This window comes from Ambystoma mexicanum, chromosome 1p (assembly GCF_040938575.1).
Source record: "Ambystoma mexicanum isolate Mex_15411 chromosome 1p, UKY_AmexF1_1, whole genome shotgun sequence".
Classification (NCBI taxonomy): domain Eukaryota; kingdom Metazoa; phylum Chordata; class Amphibia; order Caudata; family Ambystomatidae; genus Ambystoma; species Ambystoma mexicanum.
The window spans coordinates 419205037-419232787 of NC_090921.1; the positions used below are offsets into that span (position 1 = coordinate 419205037).

At 46.5% G+C, this 27751-nt stretch overlaps 1 protein-coding gene across 1 annotated transcript in view; it reads left to right on the forward strand.

Moving 5' to 3' along the window:
* Positions 1-27751, forward strand: part of INSR (insulin receptor) — a 1116918-nt gene that overhangs the window by 734078 nt on the left and 355089 nt on the right. Inside the window, exons 8-9 of the mRNA XM_069649227.1 lie at positions 20579-20811; positions 23792-23959. Of these exons, the coding sequence (XP_069505328.1) occupies positions 20579-20811; positions 23792-23959 (401 nt within the window). The remainder of the gene's footprint in view (positions 1-20578; positions 20812-23791; positions 23960-27751) is intronic.

The following is a 27751-nucleotide window of genomic DNA, read 5'->3' on the forward strand; positions in this document are numbered from 1 at the left end:
CCTGATGTTCCCAAATAGAGTTGCTGTTGATCCCTCCTTCTTCAAGCACTGTGAACACAGACCCGAATGCAGTGGTGTCCGAAACGAGGCAGCCTACTCCTGATGTTACTCAGGGATCAGTCTCCCCCAATCCCATTAAAGACATTAAGCATCAGAGAGATGCAGATGATGGGGACAATCATGATGAGAGCGAGGAAAAGGCTTCTTGATCTACTTCAAGTAGTCCATTTCAGGGACCTCCTCATTGTCCTATCATTACTTCAGACTCGTCTCCAACAGGTTAGAAAGCCACATTGGAGCAGTTCCAAACTCATGCTCTATGGTCCACAACGGCACATCAATGGCATATAAATGTGCTGGGGCTCTTACCAATAATCTAGACTCTGAAGTCCTTCCTTCCGTTGATTCAAGGCTCAGAGTGCTTACAAAAACCGACAGTTGACATCAATAAACAAGCTGGTAGGAAATAACCCCCGACCCCCACCCCCTCTCCCTGAAACCTGCTATCTAGCTTTAAAGATATCGTAATGGACAGTGCTGCATCGATTTTCTCTCCAGACAGTAGTTTACCCAAAGCCTTCAACATGAGAGCTGACATCCTGAGCCATCTTTCACACTACTACAACCACGAGTGGGAGTTGAAACATTCGGCTCTTCAATAGTATATCCTGAGGTGGGGTTTTCTTCCAGATAGACTTTTTTGCAACATCAAGGAATTGCAAGTGCACCCGCTTTGCATCGCTACTGGGACAGGAGACCTAGGTGATGCTCTGCAGATCCCCTGGAAAGGAGGAGCTTGTTATAAGTGTACCCCTCTTTCTCTCATTCCAAGAATCCTGTTGAAATTCAGTAACTCCAGTCAATGCCAACAATTTTGATAGCACCATAATGCCTGTCACGAATTTGATACTTGGACCTGTGGCTACTCAAAGCTCCCTGGCTGTGGACATTGCCGTGGTACAGGATCTTCTATCTCAACAGGAGGGCAGTGTGTTTCACCCCTTCCTGATATCCCTGAGCTTAGCAGCTTGGTTCCTGAGTGTCAGAACACAACATAACTATCATGCAGGTGGCCAGGAAACGGTCTACAAGGTCGCAGTATAAGAGCAAATGGACTGGTTTCCGGTTTTGGATGCTTGAGCAATCCCAAAATCCTCTTCATTTATCTTTGTATTATATTCTATCCTTCTTGTTTTACCTCACCTGTACGGGAGTCAACATCAATTCCTGTTGTAAATATTTATCAGCAGTTGGCGTGTACGTTACATCTCCCAACCCCAACATTTCAACGTCCAACCCTATTATCAAATGGAGTTTTGACAGTCTTCTTGGCCTTACCCTCCGGTGGCTAAACCACACTCTGTCTAGGATTTAAATGTAGTTTTGTCTGCAAACCTATGTCAACGGCTGACATAAAGTTGCTAACATGGAAGACATCATTTTTAGTAGAGGTCGTCTCGGCTAGAAGGATTGGCGAGATTCAGGCGTTTTCTTCATCAGAACGGTATACATTTTCTTGTAGGGTTAATAGGGTTAAAGCATTTCTGTGAACCTATCGCATATTTTTACTTAAGGTGATTTCAACCTTTCACCCAATCAAGAAATCCTTCCAACGTTCTTCCGCCTCTCCACAATCGGAGGGAGAAAGAGTTTAGTATTCATTAGATGTCCGCTAAATGGAGTGCTCTTAGGCATACAGAAGATCTGACCACTTAGTTTTGTCATTTGGTGGCCAACAGGCTGGCAGTCAAGCCTCAAAACCCTAAAGCACGATGAATAGTATCCTGTAGTGCAGAAGAATAAAACAATTGCAAAACAAAACCATTCTTGAAGGCTTGCTGGCTCATGCAGTTTGAGCGAAAGCCACAGCAGTTGCATTTCAGAGAAACATTCCTTGGGAAGTTATCAGTATTGCCGCCACGTAGGCAACCCCAGCGCCTTTTTGGACTGTATGGACACGGCAACCAAATCAGATGCTAAGGTCCGGAAGGCGGTTCTGCAGACCCTCTGCTTAAACCTTCGCTTCTAGCCACCCATGGGGATTCTTGCTTTGAAATCTCACATAAGTATGGAGAAAAATGGACGTGGCGAAAGAGTAAGAAAACACTCCTCACCGTAGTGACTTATGTACTCTTAGTCTATAGTCCACTTTCCTTCATACACCCCGCCTGCCGATCCCCAGTAAATAGGAAGTTAGTCAGGTATTCAGTCTAGCTGAGCCAAGGACTGACTGGGTTTGCCGGTAGGCAAAGTCAGCAGGGCTTGTAACGCGCACACTGCTGAGTCTCCCGTACAATGCAGACGTTGTTAAAATAAGTATGGAGGAAAGAGGACTATGGATTAAGAGTGAGGGAGTCACTACGGTGAGTAACTTTTTCTTTTCAATCCAAGTCTCCCAACACTGCTTCTTCCACTGTGTCGTTATTACAATTTGGAGTTGCGCAGGCCTATCTGCTGGAGACTTTTAGAAAACCCATCTCTAGTTGTGCATCTGCTAGGGACCAAAGGCAGTTGCATTCATTTGATGTTTCCAGCAAACTGGACCAACGGCAGGGGTGATGGTATAGCTGCAGAGGTTTCATCTTCATCCATTCTATAGTTTCTTCACTGTAATCCATCAGTCACTTTCTCGCTCATTGTATTACAATGATCTGGTAGTATATTGTTTGCAGGTTTGAGTTTTCAAAAGTAAACTCTCCTTTCAATGACACAGTTGGAAAAACATTTAAACCAAACAGTGCTTCATCCTGTTGACTTGAAGTCGTGTTAAGATTTTCCTAGACTTTGAATTTAGAGCTCCGGAAAACCGATCCACACCTTTCTAATGGTATATCCGGTCTAAAGCCTGATACTCCTCAATGGGCAAGCTAGCTGAGCGGTCAAGGCCAGAGGCGTGGAGGCGGGGCGGCTAACGGGGCTATAGCCCCTGGTCTTTTGGTTGTAGCCCAGGATAGATTCTCAGGAGCTACAACCAAAAATCTAGCTAGCCCTCAGTCACAACAGTTTCGACATTATCATAGCTACAGGTCTTTTCCAGACCTAGCAACACCCCTGGTCAAGGCTATAGTGTGAATGGGTAAGAAATGTACAGGTTAACGTACGATGGCAAATAAGGTTAACAAACATTTTTACTATGCTTTCATGTTTGATCATTTTATGTAAGTGTTTTTTTTTTCTCATTATAAATGTGTATTGTAGGCCTCATGAATCTGCTTAGATTCACATGCTATGCACAGGCTACCATCCAGTGGTTGGTGTGGAGTATTACATCTTGTGGTTTTCGAATTTGAAAAGGGTGTCGGCGGGCATTCCTCTAACACTATTCCTAACCTAGGTGTACAGTTAACTATGGTACTTCATTCATCAATGTACTCAGACTTTATTTTCACTATATTGTTGGATGCACTCACGCAGATCCTAAAATATACATAAATATTCAGAACTCTACTTCAAGAGTTATCAAAGTTTACGGTGTGACATTCACTCTCGTTGCCGATTCTGTTCAGCGACCCGACCGCTTACAGACAGTGTCTTCAGAAGACCGATCGAGCAAGATATTCAGATTTTCATCTCCACGCCGAACGCAAACAGTAGGGCGAGCAGGGGACAGGTGGTTTAGTATGCCTTCACATCCCCCATTAATTAAACATATTTTCTTTTCCTTTCACTTTGGCCCCAATAGAGAATACTCCTTTTTAAATTCTGCCCCTTCTGTAATCGTATATTTCCATGGTAAGATCTGCACTGGGTGTGCAATAGTTGTCTCCCTCGACATCACATGGAGGGTAAGCGTCGGGCTTGCAAACGATTCAAACCAAAAGCCCTAAAAGAACGCAGAACAAAGCACTGAGTTGCATACACGGTGCAGTCGCAAAAAACACCAGGCATTGCAGCAGAGAACTTCGAAGTTTAGGAGGGAAGCGTTGGCTCCGAAGGGCCACCGACAGAGGGAACCACAGTTTCCCTACATTCGGTCCTCAGTTCTGTAGAGTGGACGCTGAGTCTTGCTGTCATAGCCACACCTGATCACGCGAAGTTTGCAAATATAAAACATAAAGATACGCGACCGAAGACACTCCAACTGTCGTCAAATCGAAAACAATTGATGCACAGTACAAGTATTTGTACCAGTTGGCGCCAAAACAAAAATGTAACCGTTACTGTGAAATCGGCGTCAGACCATGAAACACACCTCAAAGGAAGAGTCGAAGTGTGAAGACGTCTACTCGTTCTAAATCAACCACAGAAAAGACAAATCAGCATCACTCAAGACCCCAAACAGCAACTGAGGGCAAGACATCTCATCTAAGGTAATGCGTAAGAAGGACTTATAAGATTCAGACTTGGAAGAGGAAAAACACACATCCTCCACTAGTACAGGAAGCAATAGATAAGTCATCCTTTTAGGAATTTAGTGAAAACCGAGTTTCTATAGAAAGTGGTTCAAGTAAAAAGTCTAAATTGCAAGAAATGGAGGTAAATTTAACAGAAGAAGAGGATTATTTAGAGGATGCGACTATTATAATAATAATTTAGCATTTATATAGCGCTACAAACCCTCGGCATCTGAGCGCTCCTTATTATTACCTGCCTTGTGTGGTGCTCATTCATCGACCTCTGGAGGATAAAAGGCTGAGTTTAGCCCTGCCGGGATTCGAACCTGCGTCAGCAGACTCTGCACAGATGTCAAAGCAAGCGCTCTACTCGCTGTGCTATCGGACTGGCTACTACTGACTGGGATCAGTATATAGAACCAGACGACTACTCGGTTCCATCTCTAAATGTTGAGGATCCGTCAGCAATATCTTCATCCACAGACTATCGGTGTCTAGATAATCTGTAATGTAGGGCAGCACATATATTTGGCATTAAAATGAATGTGTCAGAAGGGAAAACGGACTTAATTGAAAATATATAGTGCAAAAAGAATGCTGATAGCCAAGTACATTCCCTTATAAAAACCCATCAAGAAGAGAATTGGCCTTCTATTACTTAATCCTGTGATAACTAAAGCGATCAACAATCGGGTTATGAAAGTATAAACCGGCACCCAATGAACTAGTTTACATCCAGGATCATCTATTCCCTGTCTCATTAGTTGTAACTACAACCAGCAAAAAGGATGTGACAGCCTTATCAACACAAGGATATCCCCCACCAAACAAAGTGAGCAAGACGATCTATGCTCTCACTTGAAAAGTGTCCACGTACCAGGCCTGCATAGCAGTTGCCACTGCGCTTTGGACTAGATACAACCGGGCACAGTAGGACCAGATGGACGACCACCTTAAGGAAGTACCAGAACATTTACATCAAGCAATGTGTGAGGTCATAAAGGAGAGAAAACAATCTGCCAAGGCAGTTATTAAACACTTAATAGATTCAGCTGACCCAATTGTAAGGCTTATTGCTGAAGCTGCAGTCTATTAAAATACATACACGGTTGGGGGATTCAGGTTTCAGGCCAGAAACTCAGGCAACACTCCTAGACATGTCCATAGAAAGAACAACACTTTTTTGCACTGCAGTAAAAGATGGTCTTGTAAAAGCCCAACACTGTCAAGTTGGACTTTCCAGAAAAGGTGTTTTTTTTTTTTAGGTCATAACACATTTCCTCTCCTGTAGTCTGCTTAGCGTTGTACACACCTACCACTAGCTCATGGCTTTCCAGCCCTGCTTTACAGCATACAGCCACATCTGGAGGTGCACACCTGCGAAAATATGGAGAAGGTTGTGGTAGAGGAGTGGTCTTCACGTCAAACCAGTGACTCACCAGTACAGGTTTCCTCCCATGTCTCCCATTAGGCACATCTACCAATGCATGGGAAGGAATAACTTTGGACAAGTGGGTGATGTCCACAGTAGAACATGGTTACTGCAAAAAACACATGATCTACCAAGACGCAGAAACCTACTGCCAGAACACCACCTTCAAATTGATTGTGTCCTCCAACGTATTCCACATCCTTGACATGTAATGTCCACAGCTGCGCTGCTTCAGAAATTTTTCGGCAGAGTGCGTCCTGCGTCGATGGTGTTGTGTCGATGTCCCACGAAGGCCTCTGTCGAGGGTGACATCATCGGATGTTATAAGTAGCACACACGGCACCCGTAGCCTCAGTTCTGTTTTTTCTGCAAACGTGTTTGCTTCGAGAACTCTGTGTGCCTCGTGTTATCTACTCGATAATTTCTTCTACCACACCGAACCCACGGTATGGCTTTAAGAAATGCCGGGCCTGTAAGTCCAAAATGTCCATCACGGACCTGCACCATATCTGCTTGTGGTGTCTGGGCGAGAGCCACGATACGGACGACTGCTCGAAGTGCCAGTCATGACTGCCAAGGACTTGCGGGAGCGTAAGTGGAAATTGCAGGTAGGTCGGGTATCCAAACCCTGTAAATCCAAAAAGTCAACTGCAGGTCTTTCCACCGACGACTCGAGGGGTGACTCTCCCTGTCGGAGGGAGTCCCGGGGATCTCGGTCCCGCAGTGGTTCCCACCACTCGTCCACCTTGTCGAGGCACTCCTGGAAGCGGCGTCACCATTCGCCTTCCTCGTCCTCGTCGGATGATGGCTACACAAGGAAAGTAGCTTTTCCCACTAAATCCTCTATGCCGGAGGAATGGGAGGCATTCAGGGAGAAAATGGTGGAGATTTTTCAAACTCAGGGCACTGTTCCGTTCGCTCCTTCGGTTGAAGCCTTCAGGGAACGGTCTCGGCCCGACTCTCGCGCGCCCTCTGGCCCGGGTGGTCGCGCGATAAACATCGGGAACCGTCAAGGTCCTGTTCAGAACAAGGCTCCGGTAGATCACCAGAGACGTTCCAGATCGAGTTCTTCATCCCCAACGAAACCATCGAAATCTGGGAAGGTGTCGAGGATGCGTCGACACCGTCCGTGCCATGTCCATCGAGTGAGGCTGTTGGCGCTTTGCCGTTGGTCCAACACACTGAGCCTTCGGCGCCCTTGTCGACGCTGAAGCTATCAGCGCCCTCGACGCCATCAGGGCCAAATGGCCAGAATTTGCCGTTGGAGGCCCCTGTGGCTATGGAACCTCCATGAAAGGCTCTGTTTAAGACTGTGAGACCTGCTCTTGACTCCAGGTCTACTCCTGTGCCCAGGAGAGAGTTCTTTCATTCTCTACAGGACATTTATGAGGATGAGGAGAGGTCGCATGTGGAGTTGGAGCATTTTAATGCTCCTGGTGAAACACCTGCTGCTCTTGACATCATCTTTTCTGAGGGCAGTCAGCTGCAGGATCTGAGGCAGTCCTTACATGATGCCAGTGGCCTCGACCCATCTCGGGCTCATGCTGAATTCTTCTATAGGAGGTTGATGGCGAGAGTTACGGAGTACTGGGGTGGTCAGACCCCCCCAGTTGCATTCAAGCAGGATGACCTGACTGACATTTTAGATCAGGGGCCTTCCACTGACCCAGTGTTGCCTTTTCACATGGCGTTACAGAAAAGGGTGTATCTCAGGAGAGGGTGGGGGGGTTCACGTCAACCCTACCTGGACAACTAGCTGATCCGAGGGAGTTCTCCTGAACAAGCTTTGGATCATCTCTGTCTCACCTGCCACATCCTTCACAAGCTGGGCTTCTCCCTCAATTTCAAGAAGTCTCATTTGACACCTTCCAGACAGCTCCAGTACATCGGGACTGTGTTGGACACATCCTTGGGGGAAGTGCTCGCCACCCAAGGTGAGGGCTCATCACATTGTACAGATGGTTGACAAATTTCATCATGCCCAGAGTCTTCCAGCTTTAGAATTTCCTGGTGCCAGACCAGGATGAGGATGAGATCCCTTCAATGGGCTCTCAAGACACAGCGGTCACAATCCTCAGGCAAAATGTCGGACCCTCTTCAGATTCCGCTCTCGGTCTCACAGGATCTTTTGTGGTGGGCCAGCAAAGGGAATCTGAGAGGGGAGCATTTTTGGCAGCCGTGGCCGGAGTTGACGGTGGTGACGGAAGCTTCCCTCACAGGATGGGGAGCTCATGCCAATGAGCTGACCACCAGCGGTTGTTAGTCTCTGTCGGAGTCCAAACTCCACATAAATCTTTTGGAGCTGAGGGCCATCAGGCTAGCCCTGAAGGCCTTTCTGCTGTCTGTGCGAAGGAAGAGTGTCCTGATCAGGACGGACAATACAGTGGCCATGCATTTCCTCAACACAAAGGGGGGGTAGGGTCACTCTTGCTGTGCAGAGAGGCGATGCAGCTCTTGTTCTGGGCAATACAGCAAGGAATCTCACTCTCTGCAGTTCATCTAGCCGGAGAGGAGAATGGGGCGGTGGACCCTCTGAGCAGGGAGAGCACAGTGTCCCACGATTGGGAGCTGGCTCAGGAAGTCTTTCTGGAGATCTTTGCCCTTTGGGGAACCTCTCAAGTGGATCTGTTTGCGACTGGTGCCAACTGGGAAGTGCGAGAGATTTTGCTCAAGGGAATTTCCTCAGAGAGGAGCTTTAGGGGATGCGTTCATCGTCGATTGATCATTCCCACTTCTGTACGTGTTTCTCCGTTCCCCGTCATACCTCAGGTACTAAGGAGGTTGCTGAGGTTCAGCACGGACATGATCCTAATTGCTCTGGATTGGACCATGAGAGTATGGTACCCAGTGTTGGGTAGAATTCTCTCTTTAGGCTGAATTTCCTAACCTAGTGAGTCCCCCAGCAGCTGTGCTGGATTTCCGGAGTTTGTTTTTTCTCCTGCGCAGAGTGAGACTCTTTTTTTCTCCCATTCTTTGACATGATTTATGGTGTTCCTTTGACTGTTAATGTGTTTTATGGGCTATGGGGTCCTTTACTCCATATGGTCTCATGTGTTTTTACTATGTGTGTTAAACAGAACCCTCTGTGCAGTGACACAGGGGTGTCATAGTGACACCCCACCATAGACTCCATACCCTGGGACTGACTACTGTCTCCCAGGGCATGTAAAGTCACCATTGGCTTTACTAGTCCCAAATTATTAACAGAAACCACTACAAACCACCATATTGTGGACGTACTGGTCAGGGCAATTCGATTGCCCCGGGGTCTGTTATTCGAGGGGGCACGTCTCCGTCCCCTCTGATCGAGTTTTGGCTGGTGGCAGTGGATACTACTTTTTATATTCGACCACGAATATATCCCTATGGGATTTTCGCATTGTTCGAGGCTAACAACTTTAATTATTAATTCTCATAGCCTCGAACATACCGCCGGTTTATTTATTTAATATTAATTCGCTGGTTGGTATTTTTTGCCAGGACTTGATTCTAAAATGGCGTTTGTGTTCTCTTCTGTGACTCCAACCCAAGTCGAGCCCTTTGTGCCACTTTTTGGCGGGCTTCTCCACAGAAGCCTCCAAAAGTGGTGCCACTCTGTCTGGGTACCACAGAGGGTGTGGGAGGGGGTTTAGGCACCCTGGACTGAGTTACCTTGGTAACTCAAGTGGCACTCTTGTGTGATTGGCCCAAGTGGTGAGCTGGCCGGCTCACCACTTGGCATGTTTGATTGACAGCTAGGCTGAGTGAATGGGGGTTTTCTGCATAAAAGCAGGGCTTTGGGGACTTGAACTTCAGAAGTCGCCACAGGACCTGAGAATCCGACAAGGGAGAAGCTGAGCCAACCTACCACGACAACACCACCGGTGGAGCCCTGCGGAACCGAATCACCACTTCCCGACGACGGAGAAGATCTGCTGGCTGGAGAGGCTTCTTCCCCTGACTGGTGGGCACAACCAGTTTACCTTCTTCTCTTCGCACCCCAGACCGGCTTGTGATCGAATTGCCCGTGCCGAGCACCCCGGCAACTGGATAGCCACTTACCACTGGACCGTGAATCAAAGGACCGCTCCTTTTACCTGAGAAACTCTGCGGCTGGTTTCTTCCCTGACAGTGCAACAGACTCCTGTCTTCCTCCCCAACGAGATCCTCTCTACCCCCGGATGAAGCACTGCCTTGCATCCGCTGCCAGGAACAACTGCCCCCGCTGGAGTATTCTCACCACTTTAAGGTACCGTGCCCGCAGGCCTCCCTTTCTAAAGATAATAATAATAATAACAAGGTAATAATAACCCCTTAACCTTCTGGACTGGGCTGGCCGCCCTGACCTTCTAACTGGTCCGTTTCTTTGGCCCAACTCTTTTTGAACCTTTTCAAGACTTTTGTGCACTGTCACCGTGTGACCTTGGACACATTTCGTATGATCCTCTTAAAGTGGATCCAGCCTACTGAACTCTAACTTCACATTTTTACTTTGCCTTCCTCTCTTGTTGTGTTCATGAAAAAAGTGTTGGGATCTGTTTCAATTTATTCTCTGCTTTTCTCTCCCTTTTAAAACAAATTATTAGACTGCCATCTGTGTTAAGGGCTCACCGCTGTCTGAAAATAAGTGGGGCTTTACTTAAGACTTGTCTAATATTCTTCTAAGGGAGTGTATATCTTTTAGTGACCGTGTTTTTGAATTGCTTACTATTAGTGCCTGTGTGTTTTTCTAGATGTGATTTTAAATAAATAATTATATCTCTTTTACACCATACTGTGTTCTTTTGACCTATTCTGAATACTCTGTATACTGCCTAACTCTTCTTGAGGGAAGTCTGACTGCTCAGCCACAGCTACCAAGTGAATCTGTGTGGTACAGTCTGCTACCAAGTGGGTTTACTGCCAAACACCTGTAGTCTTAAATCTTTTGCAGTGGTCCCAGAGGGAACTGCACAGGTTTCTGCCTAACACCCAGACCTTCTAGAAATGTCCATCTGTCCTCCACGCCGTCTTCCCCACAGAGGTCTCTCTCTCTCCCTCTCACTTTCTCTCCCTCTCCCTCCCTCCCTCCCCCCCTCCCTCTTGCCCCCTCCCTCCCTCCCTCCCTCCTTCCCTCCTTCCCTCCTTCCCTCCCTCTTTCCCTCTCTCCCTCTATATATATATATATCTATCTCCAGAGGTCAAGACTCTCAACCTTCACGCTTGGTTTCTGAAAGGTTGAGATATAAGGATTGGGATCTCCCGGATGACATGGAGGTGTTGCTTTTGGCCAGACATCCGGCAACCAAATACCTGTACTGTTGCCGTAAGTTTTGCGACTGGTGCAGAGGACACAATGTCGATCCTTTACAGTGTTCCATTCCGATGGTTCTTTCTTGCTTTCTTTGGCCCACAAAGGTCTGCAAGTGGGTACCATTAAAGGTTACTTGGCCGTGCTGTCTATTTTCAAGCGCTCGTCTGAAGAATGTTCTTATTTTAAGATTCCTTTTGATTTCCCAGTTTCTAAAAGAGCTCACAAATGTGTTCGCCCCGTTCCCTATTTCAGGTGCTGGTTTGGAATCTAAATTTAGTCTTGAAATTCTTGATGGGTGCTCCGTTTGAAGCTTTGCACTCTTGTCCTTTGAGACTGTTGACCTTCAAGACGATTTTCTTGATTGCAGTTACATCTGCTCGCAGAGTGAGCGAGTTGCATGCACTTTTCATTTAAGCCGCCCTTTATTGTGTTCCACAAGGATAGGGTTGTACGGAGCGCACGTCCATCCTTCCTACCGAAGGTACTGTCTGAATTTCACTTGAGTTAGAAGGTGGCATTTCCTGCTTTGTCCTCATCCTGGTAAGGAAGAGGAGAGACTCCATAGATTGGACCCTAGGAGAGCTTTGAGCTTTTATATTTCTAGGATGTCCAGAGTCAGTGTGGACGACCTGCTTTTTGTGGGGTACACTGGACCCCACAAAAAGGCTGTTACCAAACAGACCATGTCCAGGTGGATTATCCTCACCATCACTGAATGTTACAGATTGGCTGGCAAGGTCCCTCCTGAGGGGTTGCAAACTCACTCCACCAGAGGCGTGGCTACATCCACAGCCCTGCAAAGGGGAGTTCCTATTAAGAACATTTGTGAGGCTGCAACGTGGTCTTCCATCCACACCTTTGTCAAACATTAATCCCTGGATGCTTTCCATGGTCGAGATATGGCCTTTGGTAAAGCAGTGCTTTATTCTGCCATCTGATTGGGCACTCTAAATTGTTCGCCCTCCTCCAATCGCTGATACTGCTTTGGGAGTCTATCAAAGATGTGGAATACGTTGGAGGACACAATCCATTCGAAGAACAAGTTACTTACCAACTGGTAACGTTCTTTCGACTGGTTGTTCATCCAACATATTCCTCATAGCCCTCTCAGCCTGCCCTTCTGAAGAATTTCCTATGCTATTGCAGCTTGCCTTCCCTCAAGGCTTTGTGCAGTCTAGCAGGCATTGTGTACGAGTATGTCGCACATTGTGGAGGGGAAAAAACATGAACTGAGGCTACAGGCGCGTGCGTGCTACTTACAACATCCAATGACGTCACCCTGAACGGAGGCTTTCGAGGGATATCGACTTGACGCCAGACGCCCTCTGCTGAAAAATTTCCGAAGCAGCACAGCTGTGGACGTTTAGATATCAAAGATGTGGAATACGTTGGAGGACATCCAACATCCAGTTGAAGAACGTTACCAGTTAGTATGTAACTTGTTCTTGTACTTCAAGGGAAAGTTCAGTCTTTACTGATAAAGAGAGCACTTGAGGAAGTAGCTCAGCGCCGGGAGAATAGCTCTGCAGCAACATGTTTGTCATGAAAGCAAGACAACGCAGAGCAACACTGGTATATATATATATATATATATCATTTTTTTTTTTTTTTTTTTAAATGATCTTCCTACTTCCCAGTTCCCAAAAAGACCTGTACATCTACGTTCTGTCCCCTTTCCTCCATAATGTATGGACGTCCCTGGTTGTGGACAGGAGCAGAAACATTTTGGCAGCAAAAAAGCACTATAAAAGCATTGATGGTCTGAAGAACTGATCAGTTTTTCCAACTTAGATGTGAGCGCAAGGGAAGTGAAGCGGAACGCGTTACTTCCCTTCAAAACGTCAGGACACGATCAAAAACTGCACAAAGAATGCCCTAGGAAACTATAGAGTGAAACTTCATTAGTTTCGGGAGTACTAATGAAGTGTTGGATAATTGTCTTGATGTATTTTTCTTTTTACATGTTGTAAAAGTTTGTATATCAAACTAAATACAATTTTTTTTTTTTAAAAGGGCATAGAGGGAAAGGTGCGAAAACAAAATCTTTCCTAACTCTTTCTCCGCCCCATACTATGGACAGAGGGATCGAATCCACCCCTGAATGGGTTTCCTGTTCCAGTTGCTTATACATCCTGGATAGCCCATCAGTATTGCTTTGTTGAGCACCTGGCCTATTCTCCATGGTGAACTCTCCTGGACCACTTTTTCCATACTGAGCTGAAAAGCTTGAAAATCATGGAGGACCGGATCATCTTGATTTACTAGAGGGATCGACCAGTCTGCCGCATTGCCACTAAGGTACGAAAGCACGAAAGCTACTTTAGCTTGATCAGTTGGAAAGGCTGCTGGCCGGCATAAGAAATGCAACCGGCACTGATTCATAAATACTGCAAACCTCTTTGGGTCACCAGAAAATCGTTCGGGCGGAGCCAGAGGTACATTCCCAGGTAGGTTGATCTGTACTGGATTCATAGAGGATGTAGAAGGAAGATTTCCCCCAGATGCGGGTAACGGGGTCTGTCCGACTTGTGACTGTAGCAATTGTCTAGCGAGATCATCTGTTCGCTCCTTGGAAATAATCAGGTCCCTTCTTAGAGCGTTTGTTTCCTGACGGGCTGCATGCACTTCTGCATGCAGCCCGTCACTGCAGACCGTCCCAAGTAACTGGGCTAGCTGGTCGGTATCCGAGGTTTCCATAGCGCCTGGACGGGAGTTTTGTGGTAGGCTTTGCGTTCTGTAACGCTCACCTGATTCCCGTAGAGGCGCCGGTCTTGACTGGGCGTATACCGTATCTGCAAAGGTGATGTGTAACACACGGCTGGGCTCTTTGGGCTGGACCTCTGTGCACTGTATGTCTGACTTGAAGGGTAAGATGTCTGCAGATAGAAAATATGGGATTAAGGAACTGGGTTATTGAATGTCTCTCTCTTCTTCCCTTTCTCTTCTCCTGTAGAACCCCAAAGGTTAACGCTCTCACCTTAGGTAAGTGAACGCTGTGCTCTCCATCTGCCTCGGGGCAGGGTGCTGTAACCAGTTTCTTCACTGGATAAGGGGAGCAGGCCTCTTGACTTCAGAGGACTGCTGTCCGTCGTTTACTGCACGAACGGTAAGTTTCGAGTAATTCTAATGTCTTTAAAGTCTTTAGTAATGATGTTTCTTGTTTTGCAGGGTTCCGGCGATGGCGGATGACGGGCTGAAGTGAGTTGAAGATGGAGCCCGTGTGATGAATAGAAGCGCCTGGAAGCACGTAAGTAAGCGCTTGTTGCCTGCTTCACAATGCGCTCTAACTGTCTTTTTATTTTGCAGGTACAAGTTCGGAGCGGCTGCAGGGTGCCGGAATACCCACTGGGTTAGATGTGGAAAGGAGTAATGGCACGTGAGTATTAAAGTTCCCCAATGTCTTTAAACGCACCTTGTTTTGTCTTTCAGATGCGGGATGCAGCGCCGAAGGCCTCCGGAGCGTGCAAAGAGTTGGTAAGCTTTTGTCTTTCAGATGCCGGAATGCAGCGCGAGGCGTTGGTGACAGCCGATGGACCAGGTAAGTGAAGCGCTGTCACTGAAGACCGTAATGCTAACCTGTTCTTTCTTGTCTTTATAGGTGTTGCTGAAGACTGGATTCAGGATGGTAAGCCTTTTTCCTTAGGCCCAGGATCAGATGCAGAAGACACGATGAGCGTTCTGCTGCAGAGGATGCAGAATAACGCAAAGCAAGATTCATCCATCGGGTGTGGTTTAAATAGCCTCATGTAGTGCTTAGGGGTCTCCTTCCACAGCCACGCCTAGGTAAGAAAAGAGTTCCTGCTTTCCAGAAGAGTTCCAGTGTTCTGAATCTAGGGAGTGGCTCCTGCCCCACCCAACAGGAAAAGTAGTTCCAAACAGAAGAGGATCAGAGGCTCAACTGGCAGGCAAGTAAGCAGCATGGTCTGCTGCAGGTAAGTCCACCCAAGCATTATGAGCCCGGCGCTTCCAGCGCTGGGACTGGGCATATTTATGAGCCTGGTGCCAAGACTGGGTCCAAAAGGTCCCAATTGGGACTGGTTGGCACTCGGAACCTGGGTTATGGATCTGCTTCCAAGGGAGTTGGGAAAACCCTGACCTTTTGGAAGCAGAGATCATGACATCATGTTCATTAGCCCCTTTATGGGCTTCTGGACAGTCTGCTCAGTGAAGTGAGTCACAAAGAGGAAGGGTCTCTGCTTCCTAAGGGCCTACACTATAAAGACGCACTCCTTCTCCACAGTCGCCCACCTGAGCTCTGCCCTTAAGTCGGTGACTAATAAAATACATTGGATGTTCCCTGCCTTTGTCATTTAACTGAGAGAGAACCGCACCTATCCCAGTTTCAGAGGCATATGTCTGCACAGTAAAAGGTCTCTAGCAATCGGGTGTCCTGAGAACAGGGGCCTGACAACGGGAATCCTTGAGGCCTTGGAACGTTTTCTCGCACTCCTCAGACCAAGAAGCACTTTTAGGCTTCTTTGGCGTAGTGAGAGCAGTGAGAGGAGCAGCTATGGTACCATAGTTTGCCATGAAATTCTTGAAATACCCAGTGACGACTAAAAAAGCTCTCACCTCCTGTTTGGGTTGTGGGAGTGGCCCAGTCTTGTACAGCTTGCACAGCTAGTACTTTACTGGGTAGAGGTTGAATCCTGCTCGCACCAACCTCATGCCCAAAGTAGGTCAGTGAATCTTGGCCATTCTGACACTTGGGAGCCTTTATGGTCAAGTGAGCCTGCTGAATGGCCCGCAAAACATTAGTTTCTTCTAGTAGGGCTGAAAACTGTTATATCATCCATGTATGACATGCAGAATTCATCTAACCCAGGTCATGGTTGACCAACCTCTGGAAAGTGGCAGTTGCATTCTTGAGACTAAAGAGCATTACCCTGAACTGGTAAAGACCATCAGGTGTTGAGAATGCGGTCTTATCCTTGGTGTTTTCGGACAGGGATATTTGCCAATACCCTGCAGTGAAATCAAAGGTGAAAAGGTATTTGGCAGCACCTAACTTGTCCACTAACCCATTCGTTTGTGGAAGGTGATGATCATTTGCCTTGGTGACAGCCAGTGCTCCAGATTAGGTTTCGAAGTGGGAGTATTTTGCTCCCTATTTTCTGAAGTTGGGAGTAAAATAATTTTTAGGGGAGTAAAAAAAAGTAAGTCCAATTTAGAACAGGAGTATTTTATAAGCAAGTAAAAATGTTTTAACTAACCAAACACAACCACAAGCCTTAAACACAGCAATCCCCACAAACTTCACAACACTGCAACAACAAAACAAACCACACATAGACTTGCACAACAGCACACGACGACTAGCGACCGTAAAACACCCCATGCCCAGCCAACGGACCCACCGGGCTGAGGCTGCCAACAGCACATCACTGCTCTTGTACTTTTACAGCTTATTCACACTAACCTACCCCCACTCCCTTTTTCAGAGCCGCCAGAACGCCAGGGGACCACTCCGGTGGTAATAGTGCGCGGTGCAAATATCCTTTAACATTAAGATTTTAACTATAAAGCAAATAAATTTGTAATAAATCTCTTTCCACTTAGTTATTCATGCACATTTAAAGATCTACTTCAGTCTTCACAGGGTTCGAAATTGAGATTTGATGTGCAGGAGCTAAAGCCAGCTCCTGGGTGTCTGGCATCACCCTGTTGGCAGGAGCTACCACAGGGGTACCAGGATCTACTAGAGATGCTCCTTTAACGTTTTACATTTAACATGAACCATTGCGTAGATTTGTTCTAATGCGTCTTTGTTGACATTCTTAAATGTCACATTTGCATGTTTGGAAGGCACCAGTTGACCCCAGGAGCCAAAAGAAGCTCCTGGTAGCTGTTGGTTTCAAGCTAACCAGGCTCTACTATGCTAGAAGCACGAGCTAACTAGCTCCCTGCTCCCTTCAATTTCGAACTCTGCTTCAGATCCGGCAATACTAATAGCAGTTTCTTGATGTAGCACTGTGCACCTTGGTAAGAAGGTTGACACAACTCTGCTCACTATCAAGACTGACTTGGAGACTGCCTATTCCCTGGCCACGCTGCAGGGAATTACACCATTACTGTGCCCCCATCACTGCGACCTCCGAAAACGTTCTTTTATTTTTTATTTCTACCGCTCCACGATTGATCTTACCAAGGGCTATTGGCAGGTACCATTAAAACCAGAGGACAAAAAAAAACAGCATTTTCCACCCCGAGGCGACTTTCAGTTTAAGGTCCTTTCATTCCAGAGGCTAATGAACCAGATCTTGCGACCCTATTCTAATTTTTAAGCTCATCTGGATGATCTTGTTATTCATAGCAAAACCCAGGAAGAACATATGTTTCATCTGTACGAAGTTACCAAAGCCCCCAAGGCAAACCGGCCTAACCGCAAACCCCGAGAAATGCCATTTGGCCCACTCATCAGTTCAGTACTTTGGTTTATTTGTGGGGAACGGACTGGTTGAGCCACAACTTGAAAAAGTGGGGCTGTTCAAGACACGCCCATTGCCAAGACTAAAAGTGTTCTGAGGGCCTTATTATGCCTTACTGATTATTACAGGTGTGGTTTATTATTATTATTACACCATCACCTCCTATTTAACTGATGAGTTAAAGAATGCTGACCCTCAGAAGGTGAACAAAAGAAGATCAGGGTTGTTTTGAAAAATCTATTCTGTGTAGAGCACCCGTCCTAAAAGTCCCTGACTTTAATAAGGAGTTTATCCTCCAAACCGACTCCTCCAAAGTAGGGATAGGGGCAGTTTTATTGCGAAAATATGATGCAAGTAGAACATCTGGTACTTTACATCAGCCGAAAACTGTTCCCGAGAGAGAGGAGGAATTACTCTACCATTGAGTTCGAGGTTCTGCGATACAAAGGGCTGTAAACTACCTTAGGCATTACCTCATAGGTAGGAGAATTACCTTAGTTACAGACCACTCGCCCCTAACATGGATCAGTCTTAAGAAAGACACAAAACCAAGGGTAATGCGCTGATTCCTTGATCTCCAACCCTTCTGTTTTAGCGTTGAACACAGAAGGGGAAAGGAACAAGGAAACGTGGATTTTCTATCCCGTTTTCTTATAGGAGTAGAGGAAGCCAGTGGCATTGGGGGATGGGGATGTGACGAATCCTTGAATGTCGTCACTACTCCGCAAAGGGTGGCCTCTTCCCGTGATGCCATGGAGGTGAGACCACCACCCAAAAGTACTTCTGGCGGTGGTACTCGGCGGGAGGATCTCATAGGGAGAGACACCCCTTCTGACGACCAAGATGACCATCCAAGAGAAATGCGATATGCCCTTCCTTCACCTACTACACATCCTCCTATCCCTTCACTCCCTCCTCTGTACCCCGCACTTCCATTTGTTTCTGTAGCTTTAATAACCTGGAAGATACTGGGACGAGGAAGAATATGGTTGACCTTAGGAAGATCTCCCTTGAAGATACTGGGATGAAGAAGAGCAGGGGTGAATATAGAGATCTCCCTGTAAGGTACTGGTACGAGGAGGATGTGCAGAGCCGTGAGGAGTCCTCAAGAGAATGTACACCCGCTTTCTAGTCATTCTGATAATTCGAACATAAAGACCAGAGAAGGACTTACCTTTGTAAGAAGCCCTTCTGGAGGAACCGTGAGCGAGGAAGAGGTTCGGCCGAGCACCGGGAAGAAGCCAGCGAGTGCGGCAGGAACAATGAACTGTGACATCCCTGTTTGCTCCAGCGAAGTGGAACAGGACAGAAGCCTGGCCAGGAGAAACTCCAGGCATTGGAAGAACCTGTTTGGTGTGCACAAGCCATAACGCGTATGCAGAGGGAAGAGACACGCTGTGGAAACACTGCAACCTGCCAGAGAAGCCAGGGGGAGGACGAAGCTTGAAGAGCCCTTGACGAACCGGAGGAAGCCAGCAAGAACACTAAAGGTATCTGGCTTGCTGGGAAGGTTGGCAAGGGAGCTGTGGAACGAGTACCGAGCCAGGGTGAGCAGGGAAACACTGGGAAAGAAACACAAATACGAGCCTGCGACCTGCACCCAAAAAGCAACAACAGTCATCCAAGTTGTCATCTTCGTGGCAGTAACTGGCAGGAGAGTGAACTAGGTCTGCCAAAATCCAGAAGAACTTCTTTTCAGTCATCTTTTTCGTGGCAGTACCTGGTAGGAAAGTAAACCAGGTCTGCTAAAGCCTGAGAGGCCAAGAGAAAGGAGACATTCCCTTTACCGTTGTGAACTGTAACAAGAAGCCTGAGAAGGGCTAGGGGGGAAGGCAGGCATACTGGCATTCCTCCGGCAGTTGTGAATTATAATAAGAATTCTGAGAAGGGCATAGGGAAGCGAGGCATTCCCCCGGCAGTTGTGAATTGTACCAGGCCTGAGAAGGGCCAGGTAAAGTATGACACCCAAAAGGCATTGTAAACTGTGAAATAAAGATCCAAGAAAGTCTGAGAACGGAGCTGAGGAAGGCCAGGCAAAGGGAGTCATTCCTCTGATATTGAAAGAACACAAAGCCAGGGGAAGGTAGTCATTCCCCCTGGCTGTGTGCAAAGGAAAATACTGAGAGCCAGACACCTAGAGAAGGGAGCCACTTGGAAATCGAGTTTACAAGATACCTGGTGAAGAGTTGCATTCTCCAGCAACTTAGTAGTGAAAAGTAACTATGGACGATAAGTAATGTTGATGTTTAAGCTCGAACCTTACCATTTTGAGTTGAACTGAGAACTTTGCTGCTCGTTTGACATCTCAACCTGGAAATGTCTTGCGTATCTTGAAAATGGATTGAGGCCTGGGAAGGAAGCCATTCCCTCAGGTAAAAGTCCCAGCTACAATTGGAACTGTGATCCATAGTGCAGAAGAAGGGAGTCCTACTTCTCGACCAGGAAGATCCACTACCTCTTTAGTTTAGTTACACGTGTAAGGGATGGAAGCAGGGTTTTGACACAGTATAGTGAACTCTTGATTTGCACAGATATCCTGACGGAATCCTTAGTATTTTGGTTGAAGTAGGGAAACCCCTCTTCGAGTTGGGGAGAGGTAGGTTTTCTCTATAGTTTCTCATACAATAAATGTTTATGCCAACAAACGTGCCACCTCTCGGTCTTCTCCTCCTGCACCCTTACAGGTGGCTCTAGCAAGCATGCACCCGACTACGCAACTTTCACCCACATAGCAAGAGAAAAGGTAAGTGCTCAGAGACAGGGTGTGTGTTAGAGAATTCTCTGGATTGGCATATGATACAAGAGTACAGCTAGTTCTTAATAAGACATTACATAGAAAGGCTTCAAAACAATCAATCTGAAGATGGCATCTGCACAGACGAGCATTGTGGGTAATATACACATTATACAGGATCGCATTACTCATCCACCTAGAACGATGCCTGTTGCAAAGAAATCTCATAAATGAACTGCAATACACTGGTACAACCACTAAATGGTGAACTATGCGTACCATAAGAATCTAAACACTATAGTTAATAAACTTACTGGTAAATAATGTTTTGCTTTCATTGCTTCAGTAACTTTATCATTTTGCTTTCTTTCTGAAAAGACCTACTCAAGATGTGACCGAGTTTGATGGGCAGGATGCATGTGGATCCAACAGCTGGACAGTAGTGGATATTGAACCACCACCGCGCACCGTCGACCCAGGCTATTTAATGCGCTCTCTGAAGCCTTGGACTCAGTATGCCATATTTGTCAAGACGCTAGTCACATATTCTGATGAACGTAGGACGTATGGAGCAAAGAGCAAAATTATTTACATCCGGACCAATGAGACTGGTAAGAATTCATTTAAAGATAGATAACGTGTCCTGATGTGTTGAAGTGTGGTTATAGTACATATGTTGTTTTTCTGGTGCTGCATGACACAAGGCCAAGATTTAACCTTGCACAGGGTTTGTAGGAACACACATCTTGTGGAGAGCGGTAACATGGCAGTACCATCTGGTGATCCGTATCCAAGCAGAGTTTACACATCTCTACCTTCTGCTCTAACTTTCAGTGCTATGCAGATGACACCCAGCTCTCCTTCAGGCTCCCCTCAGCCACTTCTGCTTCTTCTCTCATTACAGACTGTCTTTCTGCAATTCAGGAATGGTGTGTCACACTACCAGCTGCACCTCCTCATAGGTATTATTCCTTTTCTCACTTTCCACCACAAGCTCACTGTCTCCAGAGACCTGGTCCTCTCTAGGCTGGACTACTGCAACAGCCTCTTTCTAAATCTGCCTGCCTCTACTCTTCTCCCTTTACAACTAATTCAGAACAGGACTGCAAGACTGGTTCTTGGCCTCAAACACAGGGATCATAACTCTCTGCCCTTGAAATCTCTCCACTGGCTCCCTGTGTATGTGAGGACCAAGTCCCAGACCCTCTGCATCGTCCACAAGGTTTCTTGGGCCGGGGACCACACTACTTACAACATTCTCTTCCTAAGCATATTCCTTCTCGAGCCCTCTGCTCATCCAACTCTGAGGGTCAGCCGCTCCTCCAGGCAGAGAGTGGGGGGGGGGGGGTCGATCTCTGTCCTTGGCTGGGGCTTCCCTGTGGAACAGCCTGCCTGCTTCTCTCAAACTTGAGCAGGACCACCTAAGGTTCCGGAAGCACCTTAAGACCTTCCTTTTCGCTTCCACTTTCTCTATCCCTCTACCTTGCTTATGTCCTTGTCTGCTGCACATACTGGTTACCAGGCCTCCCCCTGAACTTACAGGACCAGGCTCCTGTATGACCAGTTGCCCTTGCACTGCCTCTTGGCCTCCCAACCACTTAAGGGACTATATCTGCAACTCTACATTCCCCTGACTCTCTGTACTTATGAACCACCTTGCAGCAGAACTTTCGAGTTACTTGCACTCTCCCCTTCCCCCTCACCCCCGTGCACTACGCCCCCTCCCTTCCCCCCCCACACTTGCACGATCTGGATGAGACAAGGCCTAGTAAGATCGGTGTTTTGTCATCCTTTTGTACTCCTTTCCTTGTTGTGTTGCGCCTAGAACCACTTGAGTACAGGTGCCTAATAAATGACTTATCATACTTGTGCCCTATTGCAATATTCTAGTGAACTTTTCATCCAACTAACTGCTGCTCGGGTAATGTCCCAGTCCCAGAGTCTTACCACACCTCACCAGCCTGTGCTGCATAAAGGCTGTTTGGGCTACCTGTCCCTGTGACTCTGGCTTTTATTGTTGTTCTGACCTAATGAAACGCCTACTGCTTCGCCGTCAGGAGATGCATGTATTCCAATCTCCCATCAGGACCTTGTGCGTACCATGCAAACCTCCACTGGAATAGCATGGGGATCACCGTGCACTGTGATCTGGCCTTCCTATAGCTCATAAACTACCTATTCACCCATCTTATCGTGCAAACCCTTTTATCAGATTAGATTCATGAAAGGGAAGAGAAATATACCAATAATAGACAACCGACAGTAAATAGATATAATGGAGCTGGTGAATGGTAATATACCACCACTACCAAACTAGGGAAAATACTCGCCGAACCTGGGGTACAAAGGCCTTTATCTGCTGGAAACCAGCCACGGTATCCCCCAGAAACTAGACAATAAACCAGATAAAGAATATACCTACCCTCTATGACAACCTGATACATAAACTACAAGGATTATGAGACTTATAACCCACTAACCAATACCTCAAATTTCTGCATACTTCACACAAAAACCCACAACCACCTTTCTCGCAGCAAACCGCACACACTTCACCGCAACAACACACAATCAACACATAGATCGCAACAACAGCACATGAGGACTTGCTTCGATCCTATATGCACTCCCAAGCTCTGTGCACGGTGAAAACCAAACTGAAGCTGCCAAAAGTACACCACCTCTCACTTTACTACGCCCTCTTCACCCACTAAACCCACCCCTCCCCCCACCCCCGACCTTTGTTTACAGATCGGCCTGAGTGCATGATGACCAAATCCGTTGACGACGGTGTGCTCTATTAATACTTTTAACATTAACATCAGTCACATCAATAGGGCCCCCTATGCTGTCCATAGGGAATGAAAAATCCTTCCTCTTAGTCGTTTCTCGGCCTTGCTATTCTCAGTCTGACCTTCAGCATTTTGGACGCCTCCCAATGCTATGCAACCTTCTACGCCGAAAGCATGCAATAGACGATTGGGTGCCTTCTATACTCGTACTGTAACGTGGTACTTTTTGAAGCAAACTTTCCTTTGTCTGGCTGCTTGAAATGTTTAAAGTAACCTCACTATGGTAGTTTCATCAGGAGAAGTGTCTAATCTACTGCTAACCTTCAGTGTACACTTTGGAGTGATCTGGTGCCTTTTGCACCAACTCAGCAGTTATCATGAACCTATGGAAGCTGGTTAGTGACCGATGCTTTATACATCCAAGTTGTTGTTAAATGGTTTGTCCAAGATCTTGTAACGTTTAAAGGAGTAACTAGCATGCATTCTCAGTGGATCACCACATCTATATGTTGTACTATTTCATGCATCTGTTTTTTACCCAAAAGTTCTTCTGTTCTATGTGGTATGCGTCGAACTACTCGCATATATTGGACTGCGATGCGAATCCACGCTTTTCTCTTTGTGTAAGATGGGGCGTCTACCCCAGTCTTGCACCCGAAGCCATAGTTTTCTGTGCACGTATCTTTGTGTCACTCTGGGCAAAGTAGATGTACCTGGCAGGTAGAACACTGTCTAAAATACTGTGATCACCTGAATATTTCATATTTTTCTAATGAAATTTTTCTTTCTCTCCTTGCAGTTCCCTCTGTCCCACAGGATCCATTATCTGTTTCGAATTCGTCATCCCAGATCATATTGAGGTGGAAGCCACCCTCCGAACCAAACGGCAACGTGACATACTACCTGGTGTATTGGCAGCAGCAGCCTGAAGACAGTGAGCTCTATGAACTGGACTACTGTAACAAAGGTGACTATTGTGCTGCCCCACCCAGCAACGCCCCATTCATATGTGCCTTTGGCTAACTGCTTTCTCAAGGCACTCATTAGAAAGTTCAGGAATGCCATTTGCCCTTACCAAGCAGAGAGAGAGAACACACATGAAGAAGCAACGCGATCAGCTGGTGTTTTCTCAAGCACCACTGATTAATGTAAGGGACTTCAAGACATTTCTTTGTCTGTTTTCTGAAATGAAGTAGAGTACTGACATTCTGGGCCCGATTCTGAGCTCGTACTAAAAGTAGTGTGGAAAGCTGACATTCTCCTCTCGAGTTTCCAGCACAACCATTCCCTTGTTGCAGAAATGTGCTCCAGTGGCAGCACAAGCATTCCTTTAAAGTCTACCACTTTCATATTTTGCAAAAGTGTCCGTAAACTTTCAGCAATTTAGAAAAGTGGTGCTGCAGTCTGGGAAATGCTATTTTAGACAGGGGAAAGGGTACAGTAGAGTATAACGACACCTCACAGGTAGTTTATCTTCTTTTTTACGTGCAATACCAGTGCTTTTGAAAACCGAATCCCTCGCTGTGCCTGCCCTGTATTGCTCATGATTTCGAAGGCTGTTGTTCAGCAATAAATCAGGCACATGCAAAAGAAATGGCTTTCATGCCAGTCCGCCACAATATCACTTAAACAGATGCTTTTAAGCAAAGGCAGACCCATACTGAGTCTGTGTGGTTGAGCAGCTGTGCTGCTGTTGAAGCTTCCTTCATTTTAATTTCCAATGATCTGATGTTGGGGAGAATTCTCTGTAAAGGCTAATTTCCCAAACCTAGTGAGTCCCCCAGCAGCTTTGCTGGATTTTTGGGGTTTATTTTTTCTCCTGCTAAGAGTGAGACTCTTTTCCTCCCACTCTTAGACATGATTTGGGGTGTTCCTTTGACTTTGTATGTGTTCTATGGGCTATGGGGTCCTTTTCCCCATATGGTTTCATGTGTTTTTGATATGTGGGTTACACAGCACCCTCTGTGCAGTAACCCAGGGGTGTCGTAGCGACCCGCAAACATAGACTCCATACCCTGGGACTGTCTGTCTCCCAGGGCATCGAAAGTCACCATTGGCTTTACTAGTCTCAAATTGTGAACAGAACCAGTACAAACCATCATATTGTGGACATACTGGTCGGGGCAATTCGATTGCCCCGCGGTCTGTTGTTCGAGGGGGCACTGTCCAGTTCCCCCCGACCGAGTTTTGGCTGGTGGCAGTGGATACTACTTTTTATATTCGACCGCAAATATATTCCTATGGGATTTTCCCATTGTTCGAGGCTACCACTTTTTAAAATAGCCTCGAACATACCGCCGGTTTATTAAATTAATATAAATTCACCGGTTGGCATTTTGTGCCGAAAATTGGTTCCAAAATGGCATTTGTGTTCGCTTCTGTGACTCCAACCCAAGTCGAGCCCTTTGTTCCACTTTTTGGCGGGCTTCTCCACAGAAGCCTCCAAAAGTGGTGCCACTCTGTCTGGGTACCACAGGGGGTGTGGGAGGGGGTTTAGGCACCCTGGACTGAGTTGCCTCGGCAACTCAAGTCGCACTCTTGTGTGATTGGGCTCACCACTTAGCATGTTTGAGTGACAGTTGGGCTGAATGAATGGGGGTTTTTTGCATAAAAGCAGGGCTTTGGGGACTGGAACTTCAGAAGTCACCACAGGACCTAAAGAATCCGAGGAGGGAGAAGCCGAGCCAACCTGCAACGACGACACCACCACTGGAGCCCTGCTGAACCGTCTCACCACTTTTCCCGACGACAGAGGAGATCTCCAGCCCGGAGAGTCTTCTTCCTTTGACTGGTGGGGATAACCAGTTTGCCTGTCTTTTCGCCTTCCTGGACCATCTCGTGGCTGCCTTGCCCGTGCCAAGCACCCCGGCAACCGGAATACCACGGTTTACCACTACCGCGAAGAAAAGGGTGGTACCTTGTAACCGGGAAACTCTGCGGCTGGTTTCTTCCCTGGCAATGCAACGACCTTCAGCTTTCCTCCACGTCGAGACCTCCTCTTCCTCTGGACAAAACACCGACTTGCACCCGCTGCCAGGAACAACTGCCCCCGCTGGAGCGTTCTTCCCACTTTCAGGTACTGCGTCCCGCCTGGCTTCCCTTGCGACAGATCGTTCGGGGTGACAGTAAATCCTCGACTTTCTAACCTGGGTTAGCCTGGAGCCTGTTAACTAACTTTTCCTGACTTGATCTCAAGCTTTTGTGAACTATTTACAAAGACTCTTTGGGCATAACCAACCAATAATTTCGCTTGCTCTCTCTAAGAGTGGACCTGGCATTTGAACTTCCTTGCTCTCCAGTAGACTTTGCCTAACCTTCCTCACTGTGGTTCTTTGGAAAGTATTGAGATTTGCGTGCTTTCATAACTCTGCCTTTTTCCCTCCCTTTTTAAATAACTTAATAGAGTGCCATTTTACGTTAAGCGCTCACCTCTGTCTAAAAATAAGTGGTATTTCTCATTAATACTTGTCTAATAAGTAATCAGGGTTGTATATATATATATATATATATATAATAGTGACTGGGGCTGATTCATGGAATTATTTACGCCGAAAAACGGGGATTTGTGCGCCATTCTGCCTGCACATCCCCATTTGTTAAACAGGGATTTGCGGGTAGAATGGCGCACAAATCCCCGTTTTTCGGCACAAATAAGTCCATGAATCATCCCCACTGTGTGTTGAATTTACTTACCTCTTTTTGTGCTAGTATAATTTACAAGTGTGTCTTTAAATAAATAATTATATACTTTTACACCAAAACTCTGGTCAGTGTTTGCTTGTGCTACTGTATCTCTGTAACTATTGTGTATACTCTATATACTGCCTAACTCATCTTGAGAGAGGTCTGACTGCTCAGGCACAGCTACCAGGTAAATCTGGGTGGTACAGACTGCTACCAATTGGGTTTACTGCCAACCGCCTGTAGTCCTAAATCTTTTGCAGTGGTCCCTAAGGGAACTGCACAGGTTTCTGCCTAACACTTGTGGCAGCGGTGGGATTTGTATTGAGTATACACTTTAGTGTGCTTATAGATACCTTAGTGCAACTAACCACAAAGCTTAGCACTAAAGAAGTTATTTTCTAAACCTGTCAACTATGGAAAGTTATAGTCAAGAGTCCCTTGCTACAAAAACTGCTGATTGTTTAAGAGTTTTCTGTTAGCATAAGAATCTCCTGACTAAGGGCAAGAAAATGGAGCTAATAGAAAGGTTGTTAGCAAACCAAAGTCTGGATGGTATTTCAGAGAAACCTACCACTCCAGCAACTGTTGATAACAGCAATTATATTGATATGAATGTTAGTATTGATAACTTTGAGTCAGAAGCAGAAGAGGAGGGGGAAGATGTTAGAGTTGTCTCCCCTGGGCCTCTACCTGCCCTGCCAGCTGTACCTGCGGGACATTTACCAGGTCCCACACTTAATCCCCAATATATGGAACTAGAAAAAACGAAACTTGAATTAGAATTCAAAAGAATTAGTGCTCAAACAGAACAGCACCAAGAACTAAGGCTCAGAGAAATGGAGCTCAACCATGAGCTAGAAATGAAAAAATTGTCTGTGGAAAGTGCTTCTCTCTCCGAATCCTCTAGGAGTTCCAGTCCCAAAAGACCCCAGATGCCTAAGGAGTTGGTGGGTATGTATGAGCCCAAGTTGGATGTGTTGGACTGGTTGAGTTTGTTTGAATATAATCATGGGCTCCAGAACATTACAGGAAATGTGTTAATTTCCTGGTTGTTCTCTAGGCTCCCCCCTGTTGC